The sequence below is a fragment of the Colletes latitarsis genome, chromosome 7 (assembly GCF_051014445.1).
Source record: "Colletes latitarsis isolate SP2378_abdomen chromosome 7, iyColLati1, whole genome shotgun sequence".
Lineage (NCBI taxonomy): Eukaryota > Metazoa > Arthropoda > Insecta > Hymenoptera > Colletidae > Colletes > Colletes latitarsis.
In genome coordinates, this window is record NC_135140.1 from 4025268 (window position 1) to 4039523 (window position 14256).

The 14256-nt window shown below is 31.3% G+C and overlaps 2 protein-coding genes across 3 annotated transcripts; one reads left to right on the forward strand and one right to left on the reverse strand.

Annotated features, from left to right (window-relative positions):
* Positions 1-469: 469 nt before the first annotated feature.
* On the forward strand, positions 470-1744 carry LOC143343616 (uncharacterized). The gene is made up of 3 exons (XM_076768689.1): positions 470-732; positions 1021-1249; positions 1535-1744. Exons 1-3 carry the CDS (start codon positions 590-592, stop codon positions 1619-1621), a joined length of 459 nt encoding a protein of 152 aa, XP_076624804.1. The 5' UTR covers positions 470-589; the 3' UTR covers positions 1622-1744.
* Positions 1709-13119, reverse strand: Msl-2 (male-specific lethal 2). 2 transcript variants are annotated; one of them, XM_076768687.1, is made up of 5 exons: positions 12435-13119; positions 7067-7230; positions 6375-6569; positions 5958-6273; positions 1709-5881 (listed from the first exon to the last, which is right to left on the reverse strand). In XM_076768687.1, the coding sequence occupies exons 1-4, from the start codon at positions 13012-13014 to the stop codon at positions 6001-6003; spliced, it is 1212 nt and encodes a 403-aa protein (XP_076624802.1). In that variant the 5' UTR covers positions 13015-13119; the 3' UTR covers positions 1709-5881; positions 5958-6000. The 2 variants fall into 2 exon arrangements, with proteins under 2 accessions (XP_076624802.1, XP_076624801.1); XM_076768686.1 differs by having other exon boundaries at positions 6995-7230.
* Positions 13120-14256: the final 1137 nt, after the last annotated feature.

Genomic DNA, 14256 nt, shown 5'->3' on the forward strand with positions numbered 1-14256 from the left:
AATCCGCCGCGAATAAATGTGCCAACCCTTTCCCGAGTCCCGTTGAATCCGACTAAATTAACGCAGCACGCGCACACGAACGGGACGTTTGAAATCTTTGGGGTACAAACAACGAAAAGTATTTTCTTTTTGCAATTAATTTTGTTTCGAGTTGCTCGCAAGGCCGGGTCAAGAGTTTCCGAGAGCCCCCTCGATGCGAAAAGTGGGTGAAAAAGGGGAAAAACCAGTAAAATTTTCTTTGAGAATAAAACTTTGATTTTAGAAAATTATTAGCTATATAATCATTAGACGCGTTAATAAGTGATTAAGTTAATAACTGCTTCGATAATTTATTGTATAATGAAGAATTTCACAGAAGACGCACGAAGTTTGGAAACATGCGCATCATTTTTTTTTTTTATGTACTTGCATGCTTGGCCGTAAATACAATGTACTTCAATTCGTATAGCGATATGACATCCTTAAATTTTTAATTGTCAAATTATATACACTTATACGATGATGTATATTGAAAAAATTATCAAGTGTACATTGTAAAATTAGAATCAATTTATTGGTTGTGAATTTTTTAATACAGTTAACGACAAAAATGGCGTGCCAATTTCAGTTTTCGAGAGGTAACGGCACAGGCGTGGCGGAAGCAATCGGAAATTGGGGATTTTCGAACAAAGTCTCAAATTCTGGGCAAGAACTTAGACGTTTGAGATACCTTTCTCAAAAAATGGCTTGCATGTAAATATTAAAAATAATATCTCTTCTAACACGATAACAATAATATGTTTTTATCGTGGCAATTTTGTAAATATTCGGACATTAGAATAGCGCGAAAAGAATAAATTACAAACATAGGTATAGGTGCAAGTGCAAGATACAACTATATGCTATTATCATTCTAATTGTGATCATGATAACATTTAAACGACAGAATGAAAATGAGTAATAAAATACTGTTTTGAAATTTTCGTATAATACTATTTTAAACGTGTTTCTTTTTCAGTGTGCATTGTTGTAAATTTTCAGGAAAACTGGAAAACCGTTGATGTGCGTGAAATACGATTGTAGAAACGATCCAGAAGCTTGGTACGTGAAACCAAGCCCCGAAGAGTGCAAACCAATTTGGACATTTCCTATCAAGAGGCCACTTATCACATATAGCTCTACTGCTGAAATACTTTTAACTTCGAATTTAAATAGTATCGGATCGGACCTGCTTTACGTCATTCCGGGACGAAGTTACGCGTTACAGGGTGTATGTAAAAATATTTGGTCAGATCCTAATGGAATTATAATACTCGATCTAAATAGTTGTAATGCCTTAAACATTGGTGATGTCTCTTACACAAATTGTGAGAAAAAATACATCTACTTTGAGGCACTTTCGACATTGTTAGGTTTCCAGACCTTAATGAACACATCCAATTAACAAGGAAATTACCTATCGATTCAGACATTAGACTTTTATCACAGAATTAGAAAAGTAATAATATTAGGCTATCTATCTAATTTATTTTTTTAATTACTTCACATTCGACAGACGGATAAATGGTATCGACGGGGACCGGATTGTTGCCCGCAGCCCAGCTGTTTAGCGCCACAATGTCCAAGACCATGTTGTTACTGAAACTTCATCCTTTCCGCAAAAAAATAAAATAAAATATTTGTATCGTAACACCATTTATGAAATTAAACAAACATATTTAATTTAATATTAAAATGTACACTATATTTCAGTTTTTCTTCATTTACAAAATAAATGTACAGAACCATGCTTAAAAAAGAACGTACGCGATTCCGATCGTATTTTTCTAGTTTGTTTATTTTTCAGAGATTTTTAGGGCCATCTTGGATTCCTCAATTTTCTGATAATTATAAAAAGTGTAAGTATTTCTTGTGAGGTGTAAACGTGTTAGTGTATAATTATTTATTTAGTGTGTTTTTTGTTTATTTATAGTCATTTTTCAAGAGAAGCACCAGGCAGTACCAACGGAGCCACAAGTCCTGCTAATCATCTTTCCAGCTTCTCACAATAGGTGTGACGATTATTTGACCAATTACCCTTTCTCGTCCTTTCTGATTGGCTCTTCTGTTTCAGGATACCCTGGTCTGGCACGATCGTCGACGGAGAAAGTAGAGAAGTTAGAACGAAGCCGTATCCGTCCTCATAGTCATTCGTGGGGCGATTAAAGTGACTGAAACATGCTTGTAGTTAAATTTTGGATTACAGTGAACCGATTCAGGTAACTCTTGTTTTACACAATCGATTTAAAAAACTATTTATTAAATGGTCCACTAATTCTATGCCTTCTCAAATACTACTTTCATTTGTATACGATTAAAATAAAATTTCAGAAAGTACTTGTTCCTGCAACAATAAAAATTGTATCGTGCTAATTTTACATTCAAAGCGTCTTTTGTAACTCGCATGTTTAATCCGATAACGAGCTCTGAAAATTATTTTAACAGTACAACACACTGGTATTTTTTTCCCCCACAATTATGATTAATTAAAAAAATGTTGACCCATTTATTTATCATTATGAGCAACATTTTAAAAATTGACGATGCATTTACACTTAAGAAGTGTACAATCAAAGCACAGTATACATAAGATGAAATTAATAAAATTAAATTACCACCTGTACATAGGACATTTTAAAAAGTTTATGTCCTTGTTACTAGATATTGTACGTTCTACGATATCTTTTTTTATTACGATATCTACACTGTAAAAATACAAGCAACTTTTATTAATTTCATCTTATTTTGGAAAAGCTTTATTACAATATCTTACTTCGTTTATTTTATACATATATAATAGTTTGCAATACATACTCTTGATTTCATCTTTAAAACCAAACACATTTATGTGATTTTAAACTTTCGAATTTTTTTTATTACTTTTCGAAGTATCTTCAATTGTTTTTTTTTTAAAAATGCGAACAATTCACAATAAACAGCGTATATGTTGAGAAAATATTCTGTTATATTAAAGTTTGTAGCATACTTCTATTACACTCTATACATATTTTTAGTATTTAATTCATCGTTTTGTACTAGTATGAGAACAATTAAACCTTTAATTCTAGTCGCTTAAGTAGATATTATTCTACAATTTTCTGTCAGTAGAAATATAAATTTAAAAAATGTAAATTTTCAACAATTTTAATTCTAAAAGATATCACCTATGAAACTAATATAATATTATTTATATCTCAATAAAAGTAGATTCTGTTGTTATAGTTATATTAGAAATATCGAAACATTGGGCAAATGATAAACCTGATATCCAATTCCAGATGAAATAAAACTTAAAGACACTTTTCTTTTTGTTTTACAAACCATTAACTTCGCTCAATATAAACAGGCTTTAATTTGTAAATTATATACAATCGTCGTTTTATGTATGTACTATTATTACGTTAAATGCATGTTTTGTTTCCAGTTTGAAGTATATTTTTTTCACTTATTTAACCTTTGAATGGTGCCATAAATTTTTTTAACATTCATAATGTATTGTAAATATGGTTCTGTCAGTAATCTCAGACGATGTTTTCTTAAACATAAATAGTATTTTTAAAAATAATGAATCACATATCCACAAAATATACATATATATCTTATAAATATAAATAAAAGGTTACTTAGATTTTGTATATACGTGCCTTAATGCAAACGTTGGTAACAAAAAAATAACTGTAAACAGAAGTAGGAAGATCTATCACATCATTCAAGTACTAAACTACATAATAAATTTAAATATATATATTTATAATATTTCATAGTGATTATAGTGTTCTATTATTACTCCTTGAATTAAAAATTCGTTGTTAGATTGTAAATCTTTGACAAAAGTTGCTGAAGTATTGAGCAGTCTATAACTTATTAGTTATACCTACTTTGACTAAAAATATCAACGATTACACAAAACGAAAATTTAACTAAGAACTTAAATAACACAATGGTGTAATTTGTATATACAACTTTACAAGATTTTTTTTATAAGATATATTTAAAATTTAACATTACGTGTCGACTTATAATAAATGTAATTAGCGTGTAACATACATAAAATATAATGTCTGATGGTTAAATACGGGGTTGTCCGTCAAAAATGAAACATTTAATTATACTCTTTTGTCGTTACAGATACGAAAATGTATGCATGAACGAGATCGTCGACATTATTTTTTAAATTCAACAACGGACCTCTTCTCACAAATTTCTTTAGAAGAAACTTAACAACCTATGATACATACACACAGGGTGAGTTATACAATAACCATTGCCAGTGTTGAAATACAACGATAGTTTTAAATTTTCATTATTTACTCAATTACAACTTACCACAACTATCTATCATGTGTCCGCGTCTCATCCCCCAGCCCAAAACTCAGGTTGCTGCAAGTAAAAAAACTTGGAGATCTCCAGTTTCAAGTAATTCATAGTAATTTAAACTTTTGTTTTTAATTTTTAAACTTCTAGGAGGGTCCATTTGAATTTTAAACATTTTTTTCGAATAAAATCATTTTCGCTTTCTCACTCGCTTCCTTGTGGTACATAAATCTTCAAGGAAATTCGAGTTGGGAATGCGAAAGTAGAAAGTCCAATCTTTAAAATAACTCCAGAAAGATTATTTAATAACTTTTTTTTCTTGGAGTTATAATAATCTAAAAATTAACAACGTTTCGAGAGGCGAAGTGTCAAACAAGGCAATTAGTTAATTTAAAAATCAAATACACATGCATATATCATAGGTCATTGAAGTTTCGTTAGAAAAGTTTCCAATCCTGTATAAAAAAGGATACATTATTTTATTAAAACACAAAAATAATTACAGATTTCAACTATCTTGAAATATGTTGAATGGAGGATGGTCTATAACATAACAAATACCATAACTTTTCGCTTTGATACGTTCATGGACTTTTACCCTTTGACGTATTTTAAAGCTATTAAAATTGATGAGATCGATACTAATCTAAATAATTATTATAATATTGAGCAAGTCTCATGACTGTTTCGAAGCGAAAAAGTAATGATTAAAAGAATCGATTTCGATTTATAGAATCGGAATTATGGTTTCTAATAATTGTATCTTGAGAACTAAAAACGAGCGGCAATTAAATATTTTTTGTACGGGATCACTCGTGGCCTTCTGTATTTCAAGGCCGTTAAATTAAACGAAACTGTTAAACATCCTGCTGTATCTTTAACAATAAAAGAGAGAATTAAATGTTGAATTTTTAGTGGACCACCCTGTATAAAAGCAGTTGACAAACAAAATGCATTCTCGTATAAAAAAAAAAAAAAAAAACAAACGTTTAAATAATGTCCACCTGTATAATTTCCGTGTCAATTTGCAGTTTCCCTTACCAAATACTTTTTCTCGTTATAAACAGTTAAAATCTTTTGTTTTTATCTCTAAATATTTAAAATCCATAATAATAAGCAAATATACAGTATGGCACAATGTGTATATTGACATGGAGGTATTCTTTTTTGCCGTGATACAGGCACGCTACGTAACGCAGGTAATAAAAATAAAAATAAGGGATGCACGTAACTTAAATACAAACAATATAATGCTAATCAGAATATATGTATATATAATGTACAAGAGTATTGAAAAAGTAAAATAATATAAAAAAAGAAAAAAAAAAGTTACGAATTACGCTAAAAAGATAAAAATGGAGTAAATATATTTTACTCTTACACTGGAAATAAATTTATTCGTACTTACACAAACTTAGTTCTCTAGACTTTTTAAAATGCCATAATACAGATAATTTATGAGTGATAAAAATATATTTATTATTTTTTTTTTTAATATAATTATAGATTAAAAACCATAACTTTTTGTTTCGATAGTAGATAGATTATTCTGAAATTACAGAGATTCAGTTTAGTATGTTTGTTACATGCCGTGCTCTCGGTAAAGTACTTTATATATTACGTACCTCATTAGATTAAACATGACATTTGACAATGTCATTTGCATTGTCACACATCAATTTGTATATCACTATCTTCGGCTTCACTTTCAGTACTAATCATAGCATCTTCTCCTACTAACAAGGCTGCAGGTAGATTTTGTGGTACATTATCGATATCTAATCTTGGAGTTGAATAAACATTTAATACTTGAATTGTTGTCGGGGAGGTTGAAAGGCATTGTGGTACTGATCCCAAAGGATCTGAATTTAATGTATCGCAGTCTAAAGGAGCCGATAATTGCAATTGCAAATTATGTAACTCGGGTATGTGCGGCCGTATCTAAAATATAAAACGAGATACTACATAGTCAGCTGTATTAAGTACTCGAAAAGAATTTTGTCGGTAAAATTTATTATGTTATTTAATTCCATAAATTCTACCTTTAACCCATCCGCTGTGTGAGGATTTCTACAACCTCTGCACCTACATTCCACGCAAGGTTTACTTTCAACATAACAGGGACAACGTTGACCACAACAAGTTAGCTTTCCAGGTATTGCTGTGGCATTACCACATCTACACCCTTTTCTTTTACTCCGAGCAGAACTTGATCTCGGCTTTTTAAAGCCCGACGACTGCTCAAAATGAAACAAGCTCTATTACTCTTAACTGTTACGAAAATTTTCAATGAATTATAAGAGTTTTTAGACTAATACAGATGTAAGTAGAATATTTGTATAAATACATACTACATGTTGTTATAGTAATATAACAAAAATGGTATAAAATCTCTCATCTGCATTAATCTTAGTATGGGACCTATTGAAATATATATTTTAATTTATTTAGATCTAATGTTAGTAACGACAATTATTAAAGAATGTTAATCGAATACGGAATTATTAAAGATTGTTAATTGTTATACGAATCTAGAAATATGATTGTACCTTACAAGTAATATTAACGAAGATGCACATTATTTAGCATTTAAATAAAAGTTATAGTGCAATGTAAACTTCGTGTAAGGCATAGAGATTAATCGAATATCTATTGAAATTACTTTGCTGCCCTTTGAAGACTTTTTCTGAGAGGGGGTCCCATATTTAAGGTGGGAAGATGGAATACATTTTACCCCTCCTACAGAGCTGTGCTGATTTCCATCGATATCCTGTTGTCCTATTTCTGTGTCTTCTGCGGCAGCGGCTTTCCGTTTTATTGTTATTTTGTTACCAGACCCAGCATACATCACCGAATATATCGAAGATCCATTTGATACGGTACGAATAGCCGGTGACTCTATGAAATATTTAATCAAATTGTATACATTAGAATGTCATGATTTAGTTGTTTCTTTTTCTACACAGGGAGACCCTTTTCAATTACTTTCGATAATCTAATAAAAAAATATTTCAAACAAAAATCGATCAGCTTCATTTTCTTAAACGACACGATAAAAATCTTTCAATAATAATACTTGAAAAGAAGAAAAGATCTACCAAGCGTTGCCGACCAATTAAAATTATATTCCGGAAGGAAACAAAAAGGCTGGTCACAAAACAAATGGAAAGTATTAAGGAACAAAATTAAATAAAAACGTATTTACGCGTTTTACTTAAATAATTCAATTCTTTTTTACAAATATTTCAAATTTATAACAAACATAATATTACAGCTTTACAATAATCAATAATACGACTTTTCTTCAATGATTCCAGGTGGATTTATACGCCGTTCAAGTGTTTGTGTTTCCAGTAGTATCAGTTCCTTCAAAATGGAACCACGAGTAGTATCATTCCTTCGTTAGATCCCTATCAGACTTCAAGTATTACAGTAATGCACGGTTAAATTACAATAGAATTGTTTCGCCTAAATGACAACAACCAAACCGCACTATTCAAAATCTTGAACTCGACGTAATCTGAACTTTTTGATAAAAGCAGTATGTAGGGTATTCGACCACCCTTGGGAAAAATTTTAATGGAAAATTTTAGAGGTCAAAATAAGACGAAAATCAAGAATATCAATTTCTTGACTGAGGCTTTATTAAAAAGTTATTAAAAAATTAAATTAAAAAATTTCAAATCATTCTGAAAAAATTATCTTTAGTTGCTGGGCTCAATTACAATCGTTTTTGGTAAATACACGTACTTCTGAAATCCTACCCAATTTCGAGAAAAAAATTCGAATAGGTACTGACATTTTTAGATGAAATTAAAAAATTTCAAATCATACTAAAAAAATTATATTTAGTTACAGGGGTCAATTACAAGCATTTTTGGTGAACAGACATACCCCTGAATTCCTACCCGGTTTCGAGAAAAAAATTCGAGTAGGTACTGAAATTTTTCGATAAAAATAAAAAATTTCAAATCATTCTAAAAAAATTATTTTCAGTTTCAGGGGTCAATTACAATCATTTTTTATCATTAGACATACCCTCGAAATCCTAACCATTTTCGAGAAAAAAAATTCCTCACCGAAAATATAATTTCTGGCCAGAAATGTTACCTCGAAATTTCACGCGAATCTTTAAAATGTCATAACTCCTGAACAGATTGGACGATTTTAATGTTTAAAAAAGCAAACTACGCGTATTTTGATGGAGAATATGTAGAAATTGCAAAAATATTCGAAAAGTTGATTCTTGACCCCGCAAAATGAGAAAAACCCCATAAAAATGGTCCAATTTTCAAACAGCCATAACTCCTACAATAGTGAATATATTTCAATGAAATTTTTTTCTGAAGTAGAGCTCATGGATACCTACAAAAGAGTATTAGACAACATTTCCGTACAGCTTCAAACAAATTTATTAAAAATGGAAAACGAATTTTTACGAAAAATCGACGGGGGGTAGGTGCTTAAATTTTTCGGCGAAAAAGAAAAATTTCAAATCGTTCTGGAAAAATTATTTTCGGTTGCGGGAGTCAATTACAATAATTGTTGGTCATTAGACATACCCTCGAAATCCTACCCATTTTCGAGAAAAAAATTCGCGGAGGTGTGAAATTTTTCGACAAAATTAAAAAATTTCAAATCGTTTTGAAAAAATTATTTTTGTTTGCAGGGGTCCATTACAGTCATTTTTGGTGAATGGACATATTCCCGAAAGTCTGCGCATTTTCGAGAAAGAAATTCAGTACTGGCGGAACTTTAATCGTTAATAACTTTTTAACGAAGCCTCCATCAACAAATTAGTATTCTTTATTTTCGTCTTATTTTGGCCTCTAGAATCTCCCATTAAAATTTTTCCCAAATCACATTCATTATGATTAAACATTTAATTTTTAAAATATAAACTTCTGTAATGTTCATCTAACCTTCATAAAAATGGTACCGATGGATCGGTGAAGTTCTCCTGATAAAAATAAGTCCAAACACGACACGAATTGAAAGAGTTTTTCAATAATCAATCCAAATATATATCTACGTAATTATTGAAGAAATGCTTTTAACGCGAATTAAGATTAGTCCAATTTATGTCGTGTTCGGACTTATTTTTATCAGAAGATCTTCACCAATTCATTGACAGCATTTATACGAAGGTAAAATGAAAATTACAGAAATTTATATTTTTAAAATTAAATGCTTTATTATAATGTACACGCCATCTCTTCGAAGTATGCGATCTCTCGTTTACTCTTGCTGTATCTATTTTCTTTTCTTGTCGAGAAGCTCGAGTTTCAAATTCGGGCGTATTCCTAGAATGAAATCGCCACTTGCTACGCGAGAATTACAATGCGTACCCTAACTCTTGTTTTGATTAATCAATTTGAACGACCGTAATTAGGGAAAAAGTATATTTTAGTGATCTTTCAAACCCTAAAAGAAATCGTCCAGTGTTTAAACAAACATAACTCCCAGAATAGGTGATATTTCTCGTTGAGATTTTTTACTTCGTGCAGCTAGTGGAACTTTACCATAAGGTATCAAACATCATTTTGTAATGCCTGACAAACTTTTTAAAAATGAGGAACTTATTTTTCAGAAAGATCGGAAAGGGATAGGTGGGCAGATTTGTTGAAAAATTGTTTCCTTAATTCTTGTATTAATTATAGAGCTATAAATAATTTAAATTACATACCTTGCTCTATAAATATCAATGTTTTTCACCCTCTTCCATCGAAGTGACCGTAATGCAGACGATAGATGTACGAATGCTCATACTCGAGGTCGTGGATTCGATTCCCATTTACTGGGTACTACTTTTTTTGTCTTTTTTTTTAATCGATTTGTTTTTACATCGTGCATGCATCGAAAGCATAAAAACACACGAGCACACAATGAACGTTTTTGTTTTACTTGTTACTTCTTCGAGGGGAAGAGCAACTCGTGCTGACGTCAGAAAATATTTCCCGCGATGAAATTAATTTTGCGGTATACCAAGTTGTTGCAGTTATAAATGAATCCCTTGAAAAAAAAAGAAAGACAGAAAAATTAAACGGCGAACGAAATTCGAACCCGCGACCTCGAGTATTACGAACATTCGCTTTTATCATCTACTTCGATGAAAAAAATCGACGAAATTTGATATTCGTAGTATACATTGCAGTACTATGCGTTGCTAAGAAGATGTCGATCGGCCCCCCGTACCGTCTTAATTGATACCTTCTCATTAACGCGTGATACATAGTAATATTAATTACTTATATCTCTAAAATTGTCAAGTAATGGATCAAAATATTTTGCACATAGCAACCTGGACATCTAATCAACCATCTTGCAAAAATGTTATCTATTAATAATAAAATACTAATACCAACAATAAGTAAAGCACTAATATAACACTAAACAGGGCTGCAACATGGATGTTTGAAATCTAACTCTTCTATATCTTATCCACGCGAGCATTATTCTGTATACTTTCTGTATGCACATTTCTCAAAACAGAGTAAAAAATGAGGACAGTAGGAGTTGTAGTAGCTGATTTGTAATCTTTTTACAAGTACCTTTCCTTTTTTTAGCATGCTTTTGGGGGATGACAGAACAGATGGTACAATCTGGTTATTGCAGATTTTTTATGGAACCCATGTATTGGATTATCGATTACAGCCTTTTCGAATTTTTTTTATTTATATTATATCTTTCATTCTTCATGACTTGGTACCATTTCATTATATTTCTAGTCACTAATTTGTTCAAAACTGATAGAACAGATTCACTTCTCCCATAAATTTGTTCTACGAAACTTAAATATTTTTTTGTTTTTATATCGTTTTCATAGGTACCACTTTTGTTTTATTTTCGTAATCGATTCTGTTGAAACTTGGAACGCTAGTAGATTTCATCTTATTTACGAAAATGTACCATTTAATATTAAAATTTAACTAATATCTAAACGAAAGTTAATTGTAAATTAATTAAATTAAACGTAACAAAAATTCTTCGTCTATAAATTTTGGGCGTCGTAATTCTTTCTTTTAGAGGGTGAGCGTTTTCCAAAAAGTTTGGAACAATTGGTTTGGACTATTTCCAAGAAAATCGTGTAAAATATCCTTATATTGATTAATTTTGTTTTTTTAATAAATCTGGTTTATTCTTCGATATTTTTATAAGTTACCTATAAACCAACAACAAAAGAAATCTATGAGAAAATTCAATTATTAATATATCGAAATCAATAAATATGCATCGATTTTATATTTATTTGTTATCGAATGTGTATATTTATGATATATACTACATTGAGTATTAATACAAATGTGGGACCTATATTTAAGATCTATTCCCCGCACCGATATAAATAAAAAAATCGCTTATCATTTTTAGATTTATGGTTTCGTTAACGATACGTATAAGTTTTTACGCGCGTATTTCTTGCGTGACTTATCTTTACAATGGACGATCACGTCTCCAGAACGTGCAAACTGCGCGCTCAGCTGACTGGGATTTAAATACTACGCGTCAGAAATCGCGCCTTTATCGCAAAAATTTTAAACCATTTATAACATTTCAATAATGAATACTCATGTTCCAAAATGTTAAAAGACTTCTTTATTTATCATATCATGACGAAATCGATCCTAAATAAGGAGCTCACTCCCTAATACTCTGGTACTGTCAAGAACCAACCACAACATGTTTCTCTCAAAAATTTCTTTGTGCTTAAAGTAGTTTTCAAGGTAATACAAAAGGTACAAAACATTGGAAATTAATTCCATCCCTTATGCTTGAGTCACCGCAACTTAAAATGTTATATGTTCAAGTTTTTGTATAAACAAGTGCAATGGAACAGTTTAATAAGAAACAACAAGTTTTGCAAAGCTATCTTGAGTTTATATAATTAAACTGGTATTGCATCGAAGCAGGCAAAATGATATAGCTGTATCAAATAATAATAAGAAAAAAAGGAAATCTTAAGAAAGGATGAGTTTTATTATTTATTGTATTTATACCTTTGAATATAAATTCTCTTGAAGAAAAATGATAGTATAAATTGGATAGAAAGGATATTATAAATTGTAAGAGAGTTTTTATGTAAAAAAAGTAATATATCATACCAGATATACTTTGCGATATCGTTTCAGGACTTTGCATAATATTTCCTTGGGTTTGGGTAGAGGTTGTACTTGTGTAAACACACGGTAAAATACTGTATGCAGATTTTGACAAACCAGCAGTACTTTTAAATTCATCTTTGAAACCAGAACCTTCCTGTATAAGTTCCATGAGGCTGGTAACACCAATAGCCGATGCACTATTACTTGTTTTATTGGAAGACACTGAAAGTATTAAACTCCGATAGATGTTGGTGTTTGTCAAATATTCACACAGTTTTTTATAACACTGTAACAATATTCGTAATTGAACATTCTCGACGTATCTGTCATAATCTTTACACCAACCACACGACGGTTTAAGCTTTTTACGTCCACCTCTGCAACCACGACACACATGATGTTGACAGTTTGTTTCAGTCGGTGTATGGGGTTCGATTAATAAATTTGAACACACAGTACAACTAAGGCTTTGTCGCAAATACGGAACTAGCCTATACAAATCTGTCCACGAATTTGGATCGTCGGCGTCTGCTTGTAAAACGAGCCGACACGTCGATACGTAAAGACTCGTGGCGTTCATTTTTCTCTTCGAATTTCCACGAGTAATACGTACGATTATTCAGGAAAATTAACTAAACAAACCAACACGACATTGTCACTACACACAAACAAAACATCAGCCATTTTTAATTTTTTATCGTTTACATTGGTAGAGGGCTCTTTCAAATCGCTTCGACTAAAAAGTTTTCCTAGATAGGACAATCCTATAATCAAATGATTTTTGATGTTAATAACCACGGTCGCGGCAGACTTCACTACTAACCACGCTGAACAAGAAATAATAAAACCATGAGAGTCTGATTTTGCACTAGATAAAAAAGGTATGCAATATTTGTACGTCTCTGTCTATCCAGTGTAAAATCGGACTCTCGCTCAGCATGGCTCGTACTAAAATCGCTATGTAATAACATAAAAGAAAAGTTATGTATTGTTTCATTTTTGCAATATTATATCTTTAGCATACACAAAGTTATAAGGACATAAATGTACTGGATTTTAGAAACATATATACTTTGCCCAACAAGCCAATTTCGAGCAAATAAAACACGTTATTTGCAATGGAACCAAAATGGCGGGCTTTAAGTCTCGTATATGTACAGATTTAATAGAAATTACTATTTATGCATAATAATTACAGTTTTACCATGTGAAAGTCAATAACAGAAAATATCTAAAGATATCAAATAAAGTGTTACGCTATCGCGTGAATTTGGGCTTAGTACATATAGCGCCGCGACGGGAATTAATAGGAACTAGATTAATGACCATCGAGCGCGCGATCATGTAACACCATTAAAATTCAGAGCGAGATTCAAACGAACCAGTTTTATAATGTACATCGCTATTGTATAAGATTCAATGTGGGCGATCAAGCAAGGAAAATGAAGGGTCAAGAGAGAAAAGAAGGTATTCCTTAGAAATATTTGGTTTATTTTCTAAAAGCCGTGTCAAATCGAAGTTTCCGTCGTCTTCTGATGAATTTTTATTTCTGCTAAATCTCGCGAAGATCTTGAAACACAACGGGGCCCTTACGGTACTTTACTTCGCATTTCCGTTTATTTTCTCCAAGAGGGTCATTAATTTTCTTAAGGGTTGCTTTAGCCTGCTAGCTAGCTTCGTTTTCTCTCTGGGCTCCCACGCTTTCCGTTTCTCGGTACAGGCATAGAGGGGTGAAAATGAATGCTTGCTGTTTGAGGGGAAAATCACTAAGATCCATTTATCCGAGATAAATTATCCCTTCCTTTTTACTCATTTGAAGACT